The sequence below is a fragment of the Dipteris shenzhenensis genome, chromosome 11 (genome assembly GCF_047967505.1).
Source record: "Dipteris shenzhenensis isolate YYH24624 ecotype China chromosome 11, Dip_SZ_1.0, whole genome shotgun sequence".
NCBI classification, from domain to species: domain Eukaryota; kingdom Viridiplantae; phylum Streptophyta; class Polypodiopsida; order Gleicheniales; family Dipteridaceae; genus Dipteris; species Dipteris shenzhenensis.
In genome coordinates this window covers 24,689,712-24,712,105 of record NC_141606.1, presented here as the reverse complement: position 1 = coordinate 24,712,105, position 22,394 = coordinate 24,689,712, and the positions used below count along the sequence as shown (strand labels likewise).

Genomic DNA, 22,394 nt, shown 5'->3' with positions numbered 1-22,394 from the left:
TCTACAATACCCGACATAATTGTTTCGCATTTGTTTGCTTTTAGCATGCTTCTTGTGCTAAAGTCATAAAAAATAGAATTTTGAGATTTAGCATTTACTTAAATAATTGTACTCTAGATTGAAAACGCTTGCTCATAACCCAAGTTCACAATGTTACGTTGAAATGGTCACAAAGAGTTTAAAAAACTCTATGCATCTAGGGCAAGAATATTATTTGCTCTTCCAACTACATTGTTAATTAATTTTCTAAAACATTTTTTGAACTAAAAACACCTGGTTGGAAAATTTTGATGTTAGTAAGCATGCACTCACCTAGAAAGTGCCCCCAATGTAAGCATAGAGGTTAGACTTGTAAGACTAAATTTGTTGTGAAACTTTGCAAGTTCATCATCTTTGAAAAGAGGAATATAATGTGCAAGACATTCATTTCATTGAAGGAATTGATATAATTACAATGGATACATCCATGAAATTTGGAAGCTTTGATGAGTTGCCACTTACATCAAGCTAAAGCAAGCAACAAGGGAAGAAACTCCAAGTCACTCTACAAATCTGTCCACACATGGGCAATCTCATGACCAAGAATCCCAGGTAAGTCAAAGCATTGAGTGACTACATTCGATGTTTTGAGTAGTGTTCGAGCAGCACATTTTACAATTCTGGATATCGTGTTCTTTCTTGGATGATTATGATGAAGTGAGTGACATGCCTCCAACATTTATAGGCAGAGATCTATTAATCATCAAGGACATATCCACGAACATAATTAGTGCTTGTAAATCAAGAACAAAACATATAAGACGAACTTGATAGAACCAATCACATGTACGTCATTGTATCTTTTGTACATGTGTGAGAATGGCCAATTGCATTGAATCTTGGTCTTCACCTTTCCTGCAGCCTCTTTATCATGCATTGATATTGTACAACCCTTCCTCGCTCATTTCTAAGGAAAGATAGTGGTGACCTCTAACGAGGCTTTGATAGAGCGGCTTAATATGAGCCACATAATACTTTCAATGTGTTATAGAAGATTGTTGTGCAGTTTCTTTTATGATTGTATTTCTTTTGGAATGATTTAGTGGATGGGGATGGGGATGGGCACTCTTTACTCCTCATGATAAGGTTAGAAGGAACACAATTGACTATCCATGGGGTAGCTATCCCTATGAACCATGTTGCAGTTATGCCATAAGTTGCCGTTTTGATTGCCAGTCAGCCACTAAAGATCATTGACGATCTTGTTAATTATACTCTTATTCACATCACTAGTAATTGTTAGTCATTGTTTGCAAGTTAAAGGTGGTTTTTTTAGAATAGCTAGAAGTACTTAGTAGCATCTAGCTACTTAGTAGTAGTAGTTTACAACTTTGTTTACTACTTAGTAACTAGTTAGTAAGTTACAAGTCACAAGTTTATTAGTTAGTTTTAAGTATGAAGCTAGTCTTAGTTTAGTATTTAGTAACTACATAAAGCCCATCTCACAGCAGTTCAGTTGATGCTCCTCCTCATAGCCCCCTCATACTAGTTTTTAGAATAGTTAAAAATCGTTAGTAGCATCTAGTTAGTAAGTTTACTACTTAGCAACTTGTAGGTAAGTTAGTAGAAAAGTTTATTAGTTTTAATTAGTTAACTACTGAGTAACTAGTTAGTAAGTTAGTAGTCACAAGTTTATTAGTTAGTCTTAAGTACTAAGTTAGTGTTACTTTAGTATTAAGTACCTACCTCCACAGTTCAAGTCGTAGTAGTTCAGTTGCAGCTCCTCATAATAGTAGCTCGACTTGAGCTCCTCCACATATTATTTGCATGAGTATTTCTTTGTTTTCTCTTCGTCTGGATAGCCAGAAATTTAAAGAAAGTGTCTCTTAGGATGCCACGATATCTCAATCTTGTGGAAGACACTATCTATTCCTTCTTTTGTGTATGTAAGGCTCAACTTTCTATAGATTTGAAGGTGCAAGATGATGTTACAAATGCCCTATGAAAGGAAAAAAAATGAGAAAAGGGGGATTTCTGGAGACAGTGATATCGCGGTCTCTAAGGAGCCCCCTTTGCTCATTTCCCCCCCCCTGAAATGATGAGAATCTAATAATTATATCATTCTGTGTTCCATCACTTTATTTTATAGATTTCAATGTACTCAAAATCTATCGTCTCACATGTCTCGTATTACGGTCTTGCATCTGCTACTTCACACAATCTAGTAGTCTAGTGTTCTCCAACCATCATCTTAGCAACATATCAACCTCTCCCAATTCTTTATTCTAAATCTTTCATCTCACATTATGAGTCTGCAGTTCTATAAATCCCTCTCTAGTCATTCATCTTCTACATCTCGCACATAGCTTTATAGCCAAACACTTCTTCCACTTTGCTCTCATTACCTTCCTCCTTCCTCAAGGTTACTCCTTCCATCTTGCCCACAGCCTTACTCTGGAACTCGAGTCTACTCCCATTATCATTCTTGCACTCATCTCATAGCCTTACTATCAAACTCTTCTTGGATCTTGCCTGGAACTCTATTCCCATTACCATTTGTCCACTCTTCTCTCATCTCACAGCCTTACTCTGAACTCTTCTTCCATCTTGCCTTACTCCCTCACTATCTCTGATTCCTCATTCCATGTCCTCGTAGCTTAAAGCTTCATGGATCTTTTTGAAGTCATCAATCTCCATGAAGGAAGCCATTAGCACCAACAAAGATTGGATCGCCGAGAACGAGGTGAACAGAGAGCAAAGAAAGAGACAGCAAGCTCCATTAACCCAGGACGAAAAGGAGGAGTTTACTCTTCAGAAGCACCTAGAGAAGGAGGAGAGAGAAAAAATAAGTACGTCTACTAGCGAAATAGATAGATTACTTTCATATAGGAGAGAGCTAATAGACTTTCTAAGTGAGGTTACTTCGTGCATGGCTTGTTATGGGAGATTTCCACCCATGAAATGCAAGCCATACGGAATCAAGAAAGTGCTATATAGGAGAAATTTTATAATTCTTTACTTCTCTTCTATAGTTTTAACTACATTGCACAGGAATGGGTTGAATCTAGGATTTCCATGGCAAATATTAATGCCTTCCAGTGAGAGGCTTATTGTAACTTTTAGTGTTTGTTAACACCATTATAAATATTGTGAGAGTTTGCTTAATATTGTAACTTTTGAAGATGTTTGTTAACACCATTATAAATATTACAAGAGTTTACAACTACTGAATATTATCTTTTGGTGTAACTTATCTTTGTCACGTTAAATTTTATAATTTTGATTTCATCTCCTTTAAAGTTCTCTAAAAAATTGCTTGTTTTTATGTTTTCATCTGTGCTTTAAAGAGTGGGTTTTTTTCTTAAATTTTATCCAAAAACTAGTCCAAAAGTATATGTAAAAATGAATTTGTACATTGATAAGTCCAAAATTAATGAAATAAATGTTGATTCATTCCTCTTTAAAAATGATGAATTCTCTGCATCAATTTGAAAATGGATATCCACCTTTTTTTAATTTTGAGGGACTTGCATGATTTCATACACTTTCCACCTAATATAATATAACATTGACATCATCAAACAATATACAAACATGACATGTTTCAAAAAAAAATCAAACCAAGCAAAAATAAAAACCCCAATTGCATGCAAAATCTAACGATTGAAATCTACAAATTCAAAAAAACATTTACTTATCATCAAACACTGCTAAACTATGTGCAATACCTCACAGGGATCTTTGAAGGAAAATTGTTATCAAAATTGTTGTCCTCAATGGTCCCTCTTGTAATCTAGGATGCTGAAGTTGATGGATTTTTCTAGGATGGGATTTCCTCTTACCAGGGAAGCGATTGTCATTTTCACCTCTGTCAATAGGAAGGCAGCCAACCCACTAGCACTATCGCAGGGCTCTCCATGGACAACATGTCCTCGAAGCTCTATAGGTCTCCTTCCTCCTAGAGGTTATGCAACACTGGGTCTTCCCGGAACATCTTTTGCATCAAGATCTAGAGTTTCTGACTGCTCGAAGGTGAGGTGTTCCTCTTCCTCCACCCTCTTTGGTACCTTGAGCGACTTCGCCCCTTGGTGGCCCATCAAGTGGGCTGGATGAATAGTATTTGACCCTGTACTAGCCTTTAGTCGATGCTCGAGCTTCTCTTGGCAATCCCATACCAAGTTCCGGGCATCTTTTATGTATTGCTTTTCTAGGACTAGGTCAGGATAGGTGTGCTAGGCTTCGCACCCGCACTCAATTGTTTACCTCTGGAATCGGGGGCACTTCAAGGTCACCGTGGGTGGAAGATTGTTAGGAAGTAGAGGAGGTGGCAAGAGTAGCTATCTCCTCATTAGAACCATCTTGGATGAGCACTGGTCGGAGCCTCGAATGGCCTTCTTGGACTGGGTTAGGGGATGTGGGGGAATCTCAAGGTTGAGAAACGGGGATCCCTTACCCTTCCTTGTGAGCTTCCTCATTGCTTTGCCTAATGCCTTAGCTTGCATCCTCATGATGACTTGTAGGGGCACTGCAGCCACATGGCCCTGCGCGGTGCTATGCACATTAAGGCTAGTAATCTTTGGCAGGATGATTGGGGTGGTTGGTCTCCTTATGGGATAGTCTTGGAATACATGCTCGGTTCCACACCCCGCACACAAGGGAGTGGGGTTGGTCATGGTTGGAGCAACAAGGGTGTGATCCCTGTATGGATAGTCCTTCAAGAAGTGTGGGCCCTAGCATTTGAAATAGGACAATGGAGGCTTTGAAGTACCTCGGTAGGGTCATTCACTTGCTCTATGGGGACCATGGCAGGTGTAACATTGGAGCAGGGGTCTCCAAGCACTTGACTTTAGGTCTCTTGCCCTTGCGGTCTAGAATACGGGAACCTTTTGATCCTCTAGTGGCAGATAGTGGATCAGGGTGCCACTTCCCTCCTTGTAGGGGTAGTACTCATGAGGTCTATGATTATTGGGCACTTCTTCAACCAACCCTTGATTGACTCCTAGTCATTGGGCACTTCTTCAACCAACCCTTGATTGACTGCGGCTATATGAGGTAGTGAGGGCTACCGAGCCAATATGGGTGGTGGTAACGGAGCTGGTTGAGTTTTGTATTAGCTAGAACTAGCCACGGGACCACCTTGAGTGATTAGGGGGTTAGGCGGGGCCGTTAGGGCTAATGGGGGTCTCATTTGATACATGGGTTGGGGAAGGGACCTCGAAAATTGACATTGGGAGGTATCATGATTTCCCCACCTATGGCAGTGTGCGCATTAGAGTGCCAGCCTTGCCCTTAGGCACAGGCACTCATTAGAGGTGTGGTTGCCATTACATACCCCACACCAGACATTGTCTCTCTATGGAAACAAGTGGGGGTTGCTCGACACCTCCTTGGAGGTTCCTATCCTCCACTGCTGGCCTAGCTGATCTAACAGACTGGAGGCTAGCTTGCTCATATCCAAGCCCTTGGGTCCATTCCTTCTTGATCGATTCTACACTCGAAGACCTAACTGATGGAGCTATTTCTGAGGGGTCCAAGGCTTATCCAAATTCACCTTGTCCATCATGTTGTCACATATGTGGATGGCCACCTTACTGCATAAATCAAAGGAGGTAGGGTTCATCACCATGAGGTGGTCATGTAGCTTTGGGTCTGCCAATCCGATAAGGAAGCGAGGCAATAGTCCTTCATCAGTCATCCGCTCATACAGTTCACAGCAGCGGGCATTGATGTGCTTGATCCTAGCAATGTAATCCCTTAGGGATTCCTTATTGTTATGCTTTACAGCATATAATTGGTTGATCGGGCTCCATTTATGGTCGCTGGGGGCAAACCCCACAATAAAGACCTTTCCCAATGTCTCCTAGTTGATCTTCTCTTCTAAGGTGAGAGCCCTATACCATTGGCCTACTTTGCCATCCAGGCTAAGACCAAATGCATTGGCCATATCTAGGTCTCCGGGAGTGCCAAAAGCCTCGCAAATCTATTCAAACCGCTCCACGTGGGAGACCAGGTCTCCTTCTCCAAGGAACTTGGTCATTAGCTTGGAGCTGGATGTTGTTGACCTTCCCTCCCTGCAGACATGTCGGCGAAGGGGTTCTCCATGTTTGCCGACTCTGTTCGACCTAAGCAGCCAAACATGTTGGAGAACGTACCTCTAATCATGGATGCAACCGAAGGTGCAGGTGAGTTGGGAGAGGCTACACTTGTTGTGAATGGAGCTTCCGATGCCCTTGGACCCGAGGGGTCTTGCATCACTTCATCCAGACTCTCTGTTTTGTCAGAACTAGATAGAGTCTCTGGTCGAGGGCCTACTAGCGAGTGGAGGCTAGGATCGAGCTCCCGGATTCCTAGCTAGGTCGGAGGGTGGGCTGAGCATAGCTCGAAGCACTCTCTTCCAGTCAAGGGACATTCTAACTATGGATTATATGTTATATTGAATTAGAAAGGTTCTCAAAAGGAAGAATCAAAAGTGGCTACCTTAGAGAGATGGTAGATTGGAGACCAATCATAGAGTCACATTTAAAACAAGGAGATAATGCATTAATAGGGAACAAAAATCCACACTACTTTTGTTTAGCATGCATAACGATGCTTGAGTGATGCAATGGAAACACTACTCAGTGGATGGAGATCAGTTATTGAGTGAGCATTATGTTTATTGCCATGAGTGACTCCATTAGAGGAAACTAGATTTGTTCTTACAAATGAAAAAGCACTTGACACAGATGAAATGAAACGCTTGGAAGACTTTACCGAACATCTTGAAAGTATGATGCAAAAATATCCTAAGCATTCAAGTATAAATCGGAGATAATCAAGTCAAATGATTCATTTTTCAAATCTTAACGAAACAAGAAAATTTAATGAGCATTGAATACTCTGAAAATTTTTGGCCAAAACGAGATGAGTCACGAGGATCTACATTAGATAGAAACATGATGATAGATGTAGAAGAAGATGAGTAATGCCGTTCACCTTGAAGTAATGTGATAGGAAGGGTGATAAACCTTACTAGAGTTTGTACCATATTATTTTTGTTACAATTTGGGTATTTGATCCAGAATCAAAGTTGGACAACCAAGGTGGCCCAATTTGGGTGGCAAAGGGTGCTTTTATAGTAGCAAGGGATTACAAGTGGATTCCTACAACATTCATAGCTTTATGGCCTTTGAAAAATCTCCCAAAAAAATATACATTGAAATAACTCTATGAGGGTTGCTTGCAAAAGGAACGTGAATGGATTCCAAAAAGGAGGGTTGGATAAGTAGCATTATTCATTGCTAGAAATCAAGGACTCAAAGCCTTAAAAAGAAGCATGGCTATGATGTTGGATGTTGTATCACACTCCTTGATAGTAGCCATGCACATGTTAAATATCATTTGACCCATTAGGTAAAATTGCAATGTTCAAATTTGATGACTTGGAACATGATTTAGAATCATAGGATAACATAGAGTCCTTGTTCAAGACCAATGGTGTATCTTTACACCCCCTAATATACTATTCAATCAAATATTGTATCTATACATCACATATATGTTTAATTCAACTGATGCTTTCCATATGTTATCATATTTTCACTATCAAACATTGAGGAAGGAGGTAGAGCTGAGTTGCATAGTGTTATAGTTGAACAAACTTATGGAGTTTACTAAATCATTATTGAGTAGATGTCACCACTTGCAACTTTGGTGAATTTTAGGTTTTATTAGGCCATAATTGTGTGGAGGTGGCCCATTTTGTTGCAAATTTACCCATGATGTATTGAGTGGAGCTCACAACTTAACTTTGGGAAATTTTTAGCTTCATTAGGCCATATTTTGTAGAGATGAACCATGTAGTGTACTAAAATTACCCAAGTTTAGAGTTTACCAATTGATATTGAGTGTAAGTGACTGATTCTGAAGAGTCGAAATGAGGTGAGAAAATCCAAATTTTTTGACTACCATGTTGGAAATTGTGTGTAAAACTATTGCTATAAAAGAAGCCAGATTTAAATATAATATAATTCAGAATAGGATACATGACATGTGTAGCATTACAAATTTGTGTTGCATAGTCAGTTTTCTGAATTCTTAGATGAATCTTCTACATTATACTCTAATAACACATCGACAACGTCATGTTCATCCATCGATATAATCCATGAATAATATATATGACATGTATAGCATTACAAATTTGTGCCACATAGTCAATTTTCTAAATTGTTAGATGAATATTCTACATTATAATCTAATAACACATTAATAGCATCATGTTCATCATGTGTTAAGTCTTCTATGTATGCCCTCCACATCAAAGACTAGATCTCCCACATCTAGGTATGAGTAATGATTTAAAGAGCTTAGTCTATCAATATCTTATGGAGGTTGTACAACCATTGTCTCATGAGGCACTGAAGGAGCATTGGAAAAGCTTGGCTTCATGTCAACTTCAAAGACACATCGATTCCTTGGTGCAACTTGAATCACATACCACCATTTTGTGTTCAATTAATCTAGTTGAAATAAACCTGAGAATACCTTATTAGATGCATCTCAACAATCAAAATATCTACGCATCAACTATCATTATTAGGTCCACCAATAATTTCAATATTTATGTTCCAAACTATTGAATGTGAGTGCAAGCTTTTTGAAAAATTGTTCATATTGATGAGGTAGCACAAATTTATTCATAAGCTCATCCCAAAATTTGGTTGAGTCAATTGCTAAAAACCATTTGAGTATTTTCTCATAGTTGTTCATACCCCTACATACATAACTTTGAACCATTGCAAATCCAATATAAACATTGTCAAAAGCTCACATTCATTATAGCTTGTATGGTTCCACAATAATCCAGCTCAGTTTCCATTGTCCCTTGCACTAACTTTCCTCTTTGGGAAGAATTTTGCCATGACTGCACCATCAAATGTGTTATGCTTCACATGAAACTTCTCTACACAAAAATGATGCTCGTGTGACCACTTTGTATCGAAAAAAATATAATGAGCATAAAATCAAAAGGAAAATTTGTATTTCAAAGAAATCAATGCAAAATCTTTTTTCTCATCATGAGAACCATTAATGGAGGAGAGTTCTGCTTACATCAAGATTACAACCCTTGGCAATTTCTCATTCCCTACTGCTCACAATCTCTTCCCTCTAATAAGCCTATGTAATTGTGTCTTGAATCCATTCAATTTTTAGCTACTTCTCAATTGACAACCCTTCTATTTCTTCTTCTAAATGCTCTTATATCTTCCTCTCATTTTCTTTTTGCCTCTTCGGATTTTTGAAACCCTTTCTCCATTCCCTCATAGTTGTAGATGCAAAATAAGTTCCTCTTTTCCTTCGATGCAACACTCATATCTCTTGGCTTGTTGTTTTCATTTGTGATGTTTCCTTTATCTCTCGGAGCATTCATATCATGCCAAAGTCAAGGTACTGAGGGATTTCTTTGCATCAAGAAATTCTATGACAACCACTCTTGTAGCAACCAATCTTCTACCATGCTACCCTCTGGTCATGCTTTTTGCCTCACACAACATTTCAATGCTTTTGTGAAACACTAAGAGGAGAACTTCCATAGATGATGCATAGCTCTTGTATATACCACTTGATCCACTATATGGACAACTAGATGTACTTGAATATCCATAATGCTTATTGCAAATGCTTTCTCAATCAACCATATAGTTTTACAAGACTTTCCGAGATACTATTAGTCTTGCCCTGATGGAAGTATGGCAAGAAAGCTCTAATTAGGGCTTTCTTCCTCGGCACCTAAATGGAGGGGTTATCAAACTCATCCCAAAAGATGGAGATAGAACAATCTTAAAAAATTGGAGACCTTTGACTATGTTAAGCTATTCTTACAAATTTTTGGCCAAAGCCCTGCCCCTAAGGATGAGGAACAAGATGGACAAATGGATTCTATAAGAGCAAAAAGGCTTCATTAAGGGTAGACATTTATTAGAGGCAATTATAAATCTTTGGGAGGGTTGCACACTCATGTAGAGGAAACCCAACAAGATGTATGCTTTATCAAAATTGATTTTGACAAGGCTTATGACAGGTTGAACTAGGATTTTCTCATGCAATCTCTCAGGAATTTGGGTTTAGGGGAAAAGTTCACCTCTTTTGTTGCTATGTATCTCCCCGAAGTTGGTTGGCTACTTCCCATTTCATTTTGGGATTTTTTTTTTTTGTGGGTCATTTATCGCATGCGGGAAGTGCTTTTCTTCTCTCCAATGCCTCAGCCAAAGTTTGTGTAAATCGAGAGATGAGCCAAAACTTTTTTTTTAAAAGATCTATAAGACAAGGGTGCCCTTTGGCCCCTTTGTTATTTGCTATTGCAGAGCTGATGCCTTGGGGTGGCTGATAAAGGACCAGGTGTCCACTAACTTAGTTAGGGGAATTGAGCTCCCCTCAGGCAAGCAGCTAGTAAATCAACAATTTGCAGATGACACAACTTTAACCATTAGAAACACTAATGTGGACATTTAAGGTGCAATGAAGTGTATGGATCAATTTTGCTTGGCATTAGGGTGTAAGACCATACAAAAATAGGATATGCCCTTCTCTCAGGAAGCTCACAGATACTTTTGGACAAGTTAGGGTGCAAAAAAATTCAGCATGGACAAATCTTGAGATTGTTGGGGGCATTCCTATGGGTTTCAAAGTTAAAAAGAAGGATAGATGGGAATAGTTTTTAGACAGGTTCAAGAAGAGAATAGACAAACTTAAAGCTTTGCAGGCTAATCTAGCAGGAAGAAGAGTTGTCCTAAACCACAATATCTACCCCATCTCCATTTTCTACCTCTCCTGCTAGTGCCCTTCTAAAACAGGGTTAGAAAAGTTTATCAAGATCTGCACGTCATTCTTATGGGGGGGAAGTGACACAATAAGGAGAATATCAAAGGTTAGATGGTCTTTTTGTACCAGACCAAGGAATGAAGGAGGATTGGGAGTGGTTAATTTCAATTAGCTGCTTACAAACTTGCTGCTACTTGGATTGAAAAAGCCATTACTTCCCCAGACAGTGATTGGGCTAACTTACTTCTTAGAAATTTTAAATTTGTCAGACCCAACAGGCCCCCCAAGTGGAAGAATATTCCTCTTCTTTTTGCTATTGGCAATCTAGAGCCATGTATGACTAAGGGAAGCCAACTTTGGAAAACATTGTGGGCGCATTTGAACATATCAAGAGTTACTTAGTCCTTTCTGGCAAAGGAAGTTTCATGGATTTGGATTCAATCTGGGTGTCATAATTTTTTACAAAACAGTACTTATGTGATGATGAGGACCTCTCTAGAACCTGACATTTGTCAAGGAAAGGGTTACACACTTGGGGAGACTTGTGGTACAAGAACAATTTTAAATGGAAGTCTTGGTTAGATATCAGATGGGAATTCAAGTTAACCAATGTTGATCAAGAACTAGTTATGAACAGAATTCAGCTCTAGGAGGGTAATATTACATGGAAAGGGGGCAAAGTATTAAACTATTCCTAAGAATTTAGATGGGTGGGTAACTCCTCTTTTTAACCCATACCCACTCCATCTGAAGGTATAGAAGAGTAACACTAGATGGAAGCTCACTGATAATGAGAGGAAGTGGGAAGGCAGATTCTCTTTTATCTGGGCAAAAAAGATTCTAAAAAAACTATCCACACTCTTGTGGTTGATCCTTCATAAAGCTATTTGGACCAACTGTAGGAGCCCGAGTATTGGCAAGGGAGATGGAACTTGCAAAGCTTGCCCTGGGATAAAAGAAGATATTGTTCACTTGTTCATTACTTGCCCTAGAGCTAGGAAGGTCTGGAAGGTGATCCAGCTCTTGCTAGGGGCACCTATCAATTGGAAGTCTCTTTTACTTGGAGATGCCTTGAAGATACCCTATGCCCTGTGGGTCATCATTAGAGTACACGCACGATATGGAAAAAATGTAACTTTGCTTGCTAACAAACTCTTATATTTTGTGGATCGGACTAAATACCTGTTGGACCAAGATATTCATAATTTTAATGATTAGATTCCTCAGCTACATGTGGAACTAGAAGAACACATCAGATCTGTTGGAAGCTGCTCCAACTCTAGCCAAGACCTGCAGACTCATATTATCCCTCCTCTTTTCCAGTCAAAGATGAGCCAGAAGGTTGACTTCTTTCTACTGAGTTTTTTACTCTTTGTTTAGGTTATGCAAGAGACCTTTCCTTCCAACAAACGTGTCAGAGTAGGCTACCCAATGATTATAGACCAGATCAGAGGATCTGAAATTTTGGTTTCTATCTCACTGATCCGTGGAAGTTTTGTCTTCAAATTAGATCTTCCTCCTTAGAGGAGAGAATTTTCTTTAGCAAGGATATCATTGTACAAATCATATGAATATAATATAAGTAACTTTTGCTTTGCTCAAAAAAGAAAAGAAAAGAAATTATCATTAATATTTTGAGGGGGGTCCTCAATATTAAGTAGGTGCCACACTGCCAAAGAGCGGAGACTCTCCTTTGATAGAAAAGAAAAGAAAAGAAGACCGAGAAGGATGCAAATGGTTCCCTTTTTTGCCCCCTACCTCCCTACTTCCCCCTATTGGCCCCTGTCCCCCAACCATCGTAGCTCACACACGCACACACACACGCATGCATGCACGTGCGTGCGCACACGCACACACATACGGGACACACACACACACTTTTTTTTAATATAGTGAAATCCACGTAGCTTTATACTACAAAAAGACTGTTTCCAAGCAAAATATCAGCCAATACAAAATCAAAAAATCTCAGTATAAGACAAGTAGACAACATAGTCTATCTACTTAACAGAGAAGCAATCATAGAGTCATTGCTTGAGTGACATGCAAAAGTAAAACAAGCTGAATTACATTCATAAGGCCGGCCTTGTAGATGAATCTATGTTTGTGTAAATTAGGGAGTGGTCAAACCAGTAGGTGAAGTTAGTTCCTGAAATAGTATGTTGTGGATTGTTGGTCCATATGTGATCTATAATTGAGCCATGTATTGTTGTTGGCTCTTGGATTAATTGTGTCATGTTGATTTCTTTCATGAATGTATGGAGTTGTTTGGTTTTATTGTTGAAGTTGTTGTAGTTAATGTTGAAGTCTCCTATGATTGTTGTTGGTGTGTTAGGCTGTATTGTGCTTATAACATTTTGTAGGGAATATATTAATGTAGAAGTGGATGTGGAAGGTGAATTGTATATATTGATGATTGCAAAATTGCCCATGTTTTCGTTCGTGAATATTGTTAGCAAGCATTCACAACCTTTGTTTTGAATGTATTTTTCCTTTGACAATTTCATTTCTTGTTTATAACATGTAGCAATCCCTATGCTGTTTGTTTTTTGTAGACATGTGAAGTTAGGTAAGTTCTTCACAATATTTGTCTTTGAAAATATATCCTTTAGAAGGAGCAATTGGAATGGTTTGATTTTCAAAGTCTACAACTTGTTGACTTGTGTATATGCCATGAACTAAAGTATCACAATGAAGATCCTCTTCATTTATTTCATTGAAATCTTCTTCTATGGTTTGGTTTTGCGAGTGTTCTCTTTGGAAGATTTTAATGTGTTCTTCCCAAAGCGAATTTATGGACACATTGTATTGCTTGTATAAGGGTGAACCCAAAATTTCTTTTAGTGCCAGCATAGTGAATGTGGGACAAACAATTCCACTTAAGTAGTTGTGTTTGAATGCAAGTTTTCTTTTGATTGCTTCAGCGACTATATCATTTTCATTCAAGAATCTTGGCAATACTTGTTGTGCTCTATCGACATCCACAAATACATTAACAACGCTACCATGTAGACCAAATTGTCCCTCATACGTCAATTCTCGAATTTGGGCGAATGGATTCTAATAGATAGCAAGCGTGCTTCTATGTCATTACGATTTGCTATATATGTTGTGTGATCTACCATCTTCATGTTTCTAGAAGATAGCAATGGTAGTTTGTTATTGTTGATGTCTTTATAGCAAATATAGCAAAGGGACTTACTTGATGAGTGAGATTTGCTTATGTTTACACCATTGGTGTGAAGAAATATAAACATTTCTTCTTTGGGTTTTCGTAATTTGGATTTGAATTTCAATGAACCACAACAAACACATGGATAACTTGGAGTGTCTAAAATCTTTTGTGCATATTGTTGTTGATGGCTCATTTCATTTCTCTTACGTTTGCATTTAGAAGTTTTACCATGCAATGCTGGAATTGATGTTGCTTGCTATTGTTGTTGGAATAGTAGTACTTGAAAAAATTATCCTCCTCATCTTGTATATTTTGTTTAGAGTAGCTTGCATTTCATAAGTTTTTTCCAAAACATTAGTATTAAATAACAATGCAATGTCTTTTGCTGATTGAGTTGGATTTTGTAAAACAAGTTTTTCTAATACTTGCTCATCTTTACTTTTTGAAGCATTGTATACACGTTTTTGGTTCAAATGAATTAGAGGAATAATAGTAGAAACATCATTCGACTCATCCAAGCGTATGGTTTTTGTAAGAATTTTCTTTGCTTTGCCTACAATCATTTTATTACACAACTTCATCCCATCATAGGATAGAAAAGTGAATGATGTTCCAAAGATTGAATTGAATCGTTGAAGAATATCTATTGTGAGTGCACGAGAACTTGAGGTATTTTGCACTAAGTTTTCTATGTTATGTTTTTTCAACATTGCATCAGCATGGTTTATGGTTAACATATGCCAAGGTGTTTTAATTTGTTTTGATGTAGATAGAATATTGTCACACATGGTGCTTAGTAATTGTTCATAATTAAGAGAAGGAAAAAAATGTAGGACAACTACAAGTATGTTTTTGTTCATTGGATATTTGCACTTAAAGTCTTCATCCAACCTTAGTTGTCTTTGTTGAAGATGTTTGAGTAAATTCATAGTGTGTTGCTACAATAGATTCCAACAATAGAAAAAGTAAATGTTGCAAGTTCAAATCATGGAATTATATTGAGACAAAAGGTAGGACAATCATAAAATGTAATCAACTCTAAACATTTGCTTGAAATGCAATTACAAAGCCATAATTGTTGATAGTAAAGCTCCCACTAGGTTTAGTAGTCCTCACCTTGTTTCGAGCTAGCATGAGATCTTCTTCATATAGTTGCATGAATGTAACACCTAGAGAAATTACAATGTCAACATATGGGCCTCGAATATGAATTGGAACTTGTTCTCCACCATGTTGCACAATATCTCCACTCAATGAAGGTATTTGTGCAATTGTCTGAGGACCTTTACAAGTAAAGCAATATGGTCAAAGAAGATCTCGACTAACACGAATGCCTCCACAGGTCTCGCAAATGAACTCGAGCAAGTCTGCATTGATGTTGGTGAAGTGTAGAAAGCCAAATACCTGGATTCAAAAGAAAACGAAAGTCAACAAAGTCTAAAGAGAAGTAGAAGATGATTACTTTTTAGTACCTGCGTTCCATAGCCAAGACGTGCAACTTGGCTAACAAATGCTTACTTAAGGTCGTCTTTGGTTGGTCCCTCAGGCACCTCCGCCAAGATTGTGAAATCAAAGACACAAATCGTTCCTTTGGCCTTTAAGAATGACACATTCTTTAAGATGTACATAACAACACCTTCTTCATTGAATTCTTGTACAAGTTGGGTAAGAGTAGATTTGCGTTCCTTTACAAAAGACAACTGCAGGCCAATTTTTGTTATGGTAAGATCAATAAATTGTTTGAATGGAGAGAAGACAAAAGCAATCAACAAACAACAAAACTTACAGCAGCTCTGTCTTCATCTCTTGGTCCATCTGCAACTATGATTTGGTCTGCCATACCCTCGTCGCTTGCAACTTTGATTATCACAATTGCAAGTGTACCCATAATTTAAAAAATAAAAAGTTTTTTTTTCCTCGACAAGGAGCTTGCGTGTGAACGAACTTACCACTATGGAAGCCCTCAAAGTGCCAATAGGCCCAAGCGTTGGACAATGCCATTGTTTGGTTTGGAGCTTTTCATTTGCACTTTGTGCTCGTGAGCTCAGCCATGAAGCTTTGTTGTTCAGCTAGATAGAATTTTCCGTTCGTGAGAGCCCAATCTGGATAAGCGAGTACACAAGAAGATTTCTCATGGGTTCCTCAGAAATGGAGCTCAACGGTCTTCCCCTCGATGGTCATGGACCTTGCTTCATCCGGCTTCACGTCAGTGGCCTTGGGCCATCCGTGACCACCAGTGACTTAGAAAGCACCTTTTCAGCTGTCGGTCGAGTTTCCTCCGTGGACATGGTGCGCTCCAAGGGTCGTAACTTTGCATACATGAACTTCGAAGCAGCTTCGTCCCAGGATCTTCGACGCTTCTTTAGCCTGGTAAGGCCTTTTGCATTTTTTTGAACTTCTCGTGAGAGAGAACGAGACAGCAACTGATTTGGAAAGCATGCCTAGTCACAAGGTAAAGTTTACAAAGTGTTGGCGCATCTTGTCTTAAGAGCAAACTCTTTGTGCTGCTTCTAGAGAGTCAGTGGAAAAGTAGGAGGGGAGCTTAAGAGTGAACGAGGTGTGAAATTTAAATATGATTGAAATGTTAGGTGTTGCATGACGTTTTAACCTCAACCTTGAAGATCTGGTAAGTTTGAATCATATAAAGAAAGTGGGCTTCGTTAGCGAATCGGGAAGAAAAACCAACAACTTTGAGTGTGTTTCTACGACGTACAGATTGAATGTATATGCTATTGGCTTTGCAGTACAATGGTTGCTCATGGAAAGGAGGGCGTCTTAAATTGGAGAAGGCGAGGGAGCATTATCTGCACAAATTACATCAAGAATGGGCAGATCGAGATCGTGCCATAGAGCAGTCTGAGATGCGCACTCCTAGATTAGATTCTAGCAGCTTGACTAAGACTTTTCCAGAGTTGGAAAGTCCTAAAGTATTCAACGTTTACTTTCCAAGATTAAGAAAGGTGATCATCAATCGCTAGTTTAATTCATCTGCATTTTGCTTTCCTTATAAATTTAGGGGCGGGTCACGTATGGATTTAGAAAAATTGAAAGAAACGAAAGGCTGAGACGACAATAAACTATTAGGATTGAGCAATGTCTCCTGCGATTGAGATTGCGATAAAACTGTTATTTTGATATAAAATTAAAATGCTGTGGATGGAAGTACAACTCCTACTTCAAGATTGTTTTATGCTGCCTCTTGGATTCTTCAAGATTGTTTTATGCTGCCTCTTGGATTTTGTGGGATAAATGTCTGTTTTTAAGTATTGTAATAGGCTTAACGCCTAAGTAATGTCACAGCTATCTGAGGTCCCTTTACTATTCAACCCAAAATATCCATCCGTGGTATTGTTTATTAATCATATGGACAGGAGCTCGTTCATATGGTTCTCATTAAAAGTACCAAGACAAGACACAGGGTGGTTTTGAGTCCATACTTAGAAGACACACGTTGCCAAATGAGCATGAACCCTAGTACATCGACAATCCTTAGCAGTCTAACTAGGAGCCAGTCCCATCCTTACAGTAGCTTATTTTCTGATGTTATTGATGTGAACCCTCAGTGAGCTTTTTGAGCCCTTCACAACGGCATAGGTCTTGTCCATGTCAGATTCCATTTATCTAAGTTATGGCTGCAAACATTCGAGTTCGTAGAGTAAGGGTGTGTGTGTAGTGTGCATATCGACAATCACATGGCCTCTTGTCCTCCTGCCTCCCTTTCGTACCCTCATGCCCACCCCCCTGTGTGAAGAGCGCTTGCTTGTAAATAGGAAGATTTTTATCTCAAGAGAGGTTTACCAAGGCACTAGATTGCAACCAATTGCCTCTAGATGGTGGGCTTGTCTCAATTCCTCACATTCCCTCCCTCTTCATAGAGTTGAAGTACATTTTAATGGCAAAGGTGATTGGAACTAAAAACTTGTAACTGTCACTGCGCGCGATACCCACTATTGAGCAACCATACCAAATTTTCATGTCTAGAAGGGATTGGACATCGACTTTTGCCGAAGGGACCCTACCATTGAGCACACCACACCTCACATCACATGCCTAGATGAAGAGCACATGCACACTCCTAGCCTAGGCCTCTTGAGAGCAAGGCTTTTGATACCACACTTTTTTAACGGGCATATTTAAGCGCCTTGATAAGTGGCAGGTTACTTTAGCCTACTCATTAACCTGACACCTCATTGTGTAGATATTGTGTTCATCAAAAGTCAAGATCACCTTATTGTGTAGATATCAATTCCATCCAAAGTTGAGACCAAATGTTCTATAGAGCACTATGGATACATTCTTGCAAAATATTTAATTCTCTACCTCCTATTTGTGAGCATTAGAAGACTTGTATCCACGGTGAGCTACTTTATTTGAAGCAGTGTCGTTGAAGGTAGTCTTTTTTGTTGGAGTTCAATGCTCTTCATAAGCTTGGCATAGTTCTTGGTTTGTGTCCAAGTCCCATTCGTCCACATGTGCGGACATAGCATTGCTTTGATTTGAACCCATTCTTGGCCTTTCTTGTGGTAAATGCGGCGTATCTACCTGGTACTTTCTAGGAAATGATGGTAATTTGCGGACTTGTCACTTTGGAGCCCGCTTCTTGTTACACATTTGCAACTCTCAAAGCTTTTCACAAGGTCAATTCACTTTGGCTAGTCTCGAGCATAATGGGCTACTCCACACTCAAAACACCCACCGTTTAGTTCTCTCTTGCTACTTTTGCACCTGCTTGGAGCTTGAAGGCAAGGACCTTGCTGAAGGACGACCTTGATTCATTGCTCGGAGGAATTAGCTTCGGTGTTTGAAGGATTGTACTCAAGTGGGAGGCTAAGGTTCAGTCAGGTGTACAATACTCTAAACTCTTTTCCTCTTTCAGTTCATTATCATGGCCAATAGACACCAGATCCCAAGTTTTGGTGAGGTAGGCAAGCTCGACGGGACCAACTACCCGTTGTGGAAAATGAAGGCTCGGAGCCAATTAGTGGTGAGGGCGTCGTGGGGGATTGCAACGGGGACAGAGTTGATACCTCAGGCCACCATAACTATTCCAGCCACATCATCCTCAATAGTGGTGATAACGTCAGCAGATGCTGTATTAGTGAGAGATGGCAGATCCGGGATGTGGAAGCCTTGGCTATCATTGTGGGAACGACGGCGGATATGGTGCTGCCTCGTATTCAGATGGCAAACACTTCTTTCGAGGCGTGGACGACAATATGCATGAGCTCGACAATGAGGCGAGAATCTTGGACCTAGAGACAGAGCTGTATGGCATGAGGATGGATGAAGGGGAATCAGTATAGGAACACATCACCAAGTTGAAGGTGGTGCAGGATTAGCTGACGGTAGTTGGTCAAAGGACGAGCACGACCAAGATGGCAAGGCTGTTGCTAGGAATGCTCTCGTGGAGCTATAGTAATTTTGTGACTACAATGACTGTAGGGCATAGGGTGGCATCAATGACTTTCGAGGAGCTGGTTTACAGTGATTGTCAGAATGTCAGACATTGAGGATCGGTTAGAAGAGGAGTGAGGATCCTTTGTGAAGGCGATGGAGAATGACGAGTGCTTGGAGTCATTGGGGTGCTTGGCTAGAGTTACTGAAGCAGAGGGGATTCTTTGACAAGACTTGAGGACTCAGGGTCAGATGGTGGCTTTGACTTAGAGGGGGCAAAAACACAAAACCACAGTTGGAGCTGCAGGGTCCAAGCAATCTGGATTTATGCCTGGGATATGAGTATGTTGTTTGGTTGTTGACCTAGCTAGACGAAGGATGGGTTGAATAGACCCTGAGAGCTTGGTGCTTGGAGGACTTCAGGCTGTTCCCCCACTATGAGGACAGTTGGAGGATGCTAGTACTTGGAGAGCTCGAGTTCAAAGGCAGGCTCGTGCTAGTAGGTGTTACTAAGTATGGACCTGTTGTACTAGACTAGTGTGCGAAATGGTGGAACCGGACTTGGCGGCGCAGGAGCCATTGGTTGAAAAGCTAGAGAAAGGCTATGACGACGCCAAAGTATTCCAGAGGGCTACGACACGGGAGCTACTGGAGCATCTTCATTGACAAATTTTGATTGGGCCAATGTGGGTCGGTGAGAGGGGGTGTTGGAATAGAATTGGTCACCTCCCCACTTGTGAGCCCCCATATGAGGAGTGCATCGGGGGTGTGGACCATAGAGTAGTAATAGGCATGGGGCTGCCACATGGGCAGCACATGAGCTGTCATGTGGGCAGCAGAGAGAATATGGAAGTACTTGGCAGAGGAGATCCACCATGGAGGGCAGATTTGGTTCGATGTTTTCCATACATGGAGGGGACAGAAATACACAGGGAAACCAGTTCAGCAAGGTTATTGGGACCGTAGGGGCGTGGAAATAAGGGACGATTATGGGCAGGCCTGCCTGGGCCAGTGGCAGCTAGCCATGTGGCCAGGCAGGGCCAGCAAAAGGCCTGCAAATGAGCCCCCAGAGGGGTAGTTAAAGGCTGAAGGCTGAGTTGGTTGGGGGCCCTGATCAAGTCAGCTATAGGGACAGACCAAGTCGGCCAGCATGGCGGAGCCCTATATAAAGGGGAATTTGCAGCCCCATTCAACATCACTTGCAGCAGCAAACAGCCAGCAGATAGGAGCAGCAACTGAGCTTCCCTTGGGCCTATGTTCAGGAGGTGAAGGGAGCACAAGGAGCTGCAGACTAAGAGCTGGGAGAGCTTCCCACCTAGGCTGAGTTTCTGGACAGCAAGGTGGAAGAGATCCTTTGGACAGAGAGTCTACATACGCTCAGTCGAGCACACGGGCTCAGAGATCTGAAGGTGCGAGGCATATAGTAGGAGAACCTTTTTGTATTGTATCTTGTCCACTTTGTGGACGGATGGAAATATATAAGAGTTTCTTCTATATTGTCTGAGCACAGTCTATTTGCTAGTCTGCACACACATGAATGGATGTGAACTACACATGTTGATGAAGCTTGATTCCATAGTGAAACACTTCCACATGTAATTCCTGGGCTATCTACCAGTCTTCTTGTTACAGCATTTCTTCACTCATCTCTGATCTCACTACAGATATCACGGGAGTAGCACCTTACTTTACCTCCCAGCCAAACTCTGCCAAGACTTCCAAGCAAGAGAGAGAGAGCTGTCCAGAAAATCACGTCAAAAAAAAAAAAAAAACCCTTCTCCACTCTTCTCTCACTAGCCTTGACAGACCCCAATTCCCTAGATAGATCTAGATGCCACATGTCATCCATATAGGGCCTTCCTAATGCAACATTTCACCCCTCTCTTGGGATGCATTTAATTCCTTGCCCCTAGGCACAATCTTTGCACTAGGCCCTTGGTCTCAGATCTATCTAGTCTGGTGCTATCAGCCCTCACCTAGGACCTTGACATTAATCCCTCCCGATCATTTACATAAAGCGCAAACACATATATTACAAAGATAGATCCTATAAGGGAAATGTCGACTGATTCTTCCGAGGTCATGCTACCTCGGCTAGAGCGTAACATTCCTTCCCTCTTCAGACATCAGCGTCCTCGATGATAAAGTCTGGGAACACTCTCCGCAACTGATATACGGATTCCCAGGTAGCTTCGGATAGAGGCTGACCATGCCATGCAACCAACACCGTGGGTATCTTCCGATTTCGTATTTGCATTGTTCCTCGGTCCAGGATTCTTGTTGGTTTGCGCCTTGCAATATCCTCTATCTCCTGAAACAAAACCACACCTTCGATTAGTGAGTCACCAGTATGTAAAAATTTCTTTAAACGTGAAACATGAAAAACCGGGTGCACCTTACACCCCTGTGGCAATTCTAATTTATAGGCTACACTGCCTATTCTCTTTAGAATTAACCACGGCCCACAGTATCGAGGTGATAACTTAGCACACTCTCCTGAAGTCAGCGACTTCGAGTGCAAAGGAATTCTGAGAAAAACTTTTTCTCCTTCTTCAAATACTCTTATAGACCGATTTTCATCCGCATACACCTTGGCTCTATCCATAGCCTGGCGGATGTTAGCTCTCGCAAGTGCTAGCATCTCCCGCATCTGAACTACAAAGTTCGCGGCACTAGGCACTTTCTGAGGTACTTCAACTATAGTTGGATTGGCTGGCCTATAACCATAGTTCAGCTCAAACGGACTGAACCCAGTAGATGAATGTTTCCTATCATTGTAGGCAAACTCCAACAATGGCAACCACTTGTCCCATGTATGCTGCCTCAATGACACATATGCCCTCAGCATATCTTCTAAAGTCTGGTTGACTCTCTCCGTCTGACCATCCGTCTCAGGATGATCCCCACTACTCATTCCCAACTCAGTCCTTAGTGTCTCAAATACCGCTGTCCAAAAGTGACCGGTAAACCTGACATCTCTGTCTGACACTATGGATCTAGGCAATCCATGCAGACGAAATATATGTCTAATAAACAACTCCGC

The 22,394-nt window shown here is 40.4% G+C and overlaps 1 protein-coding gene across 2 annotated transcripts in view; it reads left to right on the top strand.

Moving 5' to 3' along the window:
* The first annotated feature begins 15,904 nt into the window (after positions 1-15,904).
* Positions 15,905-22,394, top strand: part of ROS3 (RNA-binding (RRM/RBD/RNP motifs) family protein) — a 30,357-nt gene continuing 23,867 nt past the window's right edge. The window contains exons 1-2 of one of the 2 annotated variants that reach the window (XM_087381019.1): positions 15,905-16,327; positions 16,702-16,917. In XM_087381019.1, the coding sequence (XP_087237145.1) occupies positions 16,091-16,327; positions 16,702-16,917 (453 nt within the window). In that variant the 5' untranslated portion in view covers positions 15,905-16,090. The remainder of the gene's footprint in view (positions 16,328-16,701; positions 16,918-22,394) is intronic. The other variant, XM_087381020.1, reaches the window with a different exon arrangement.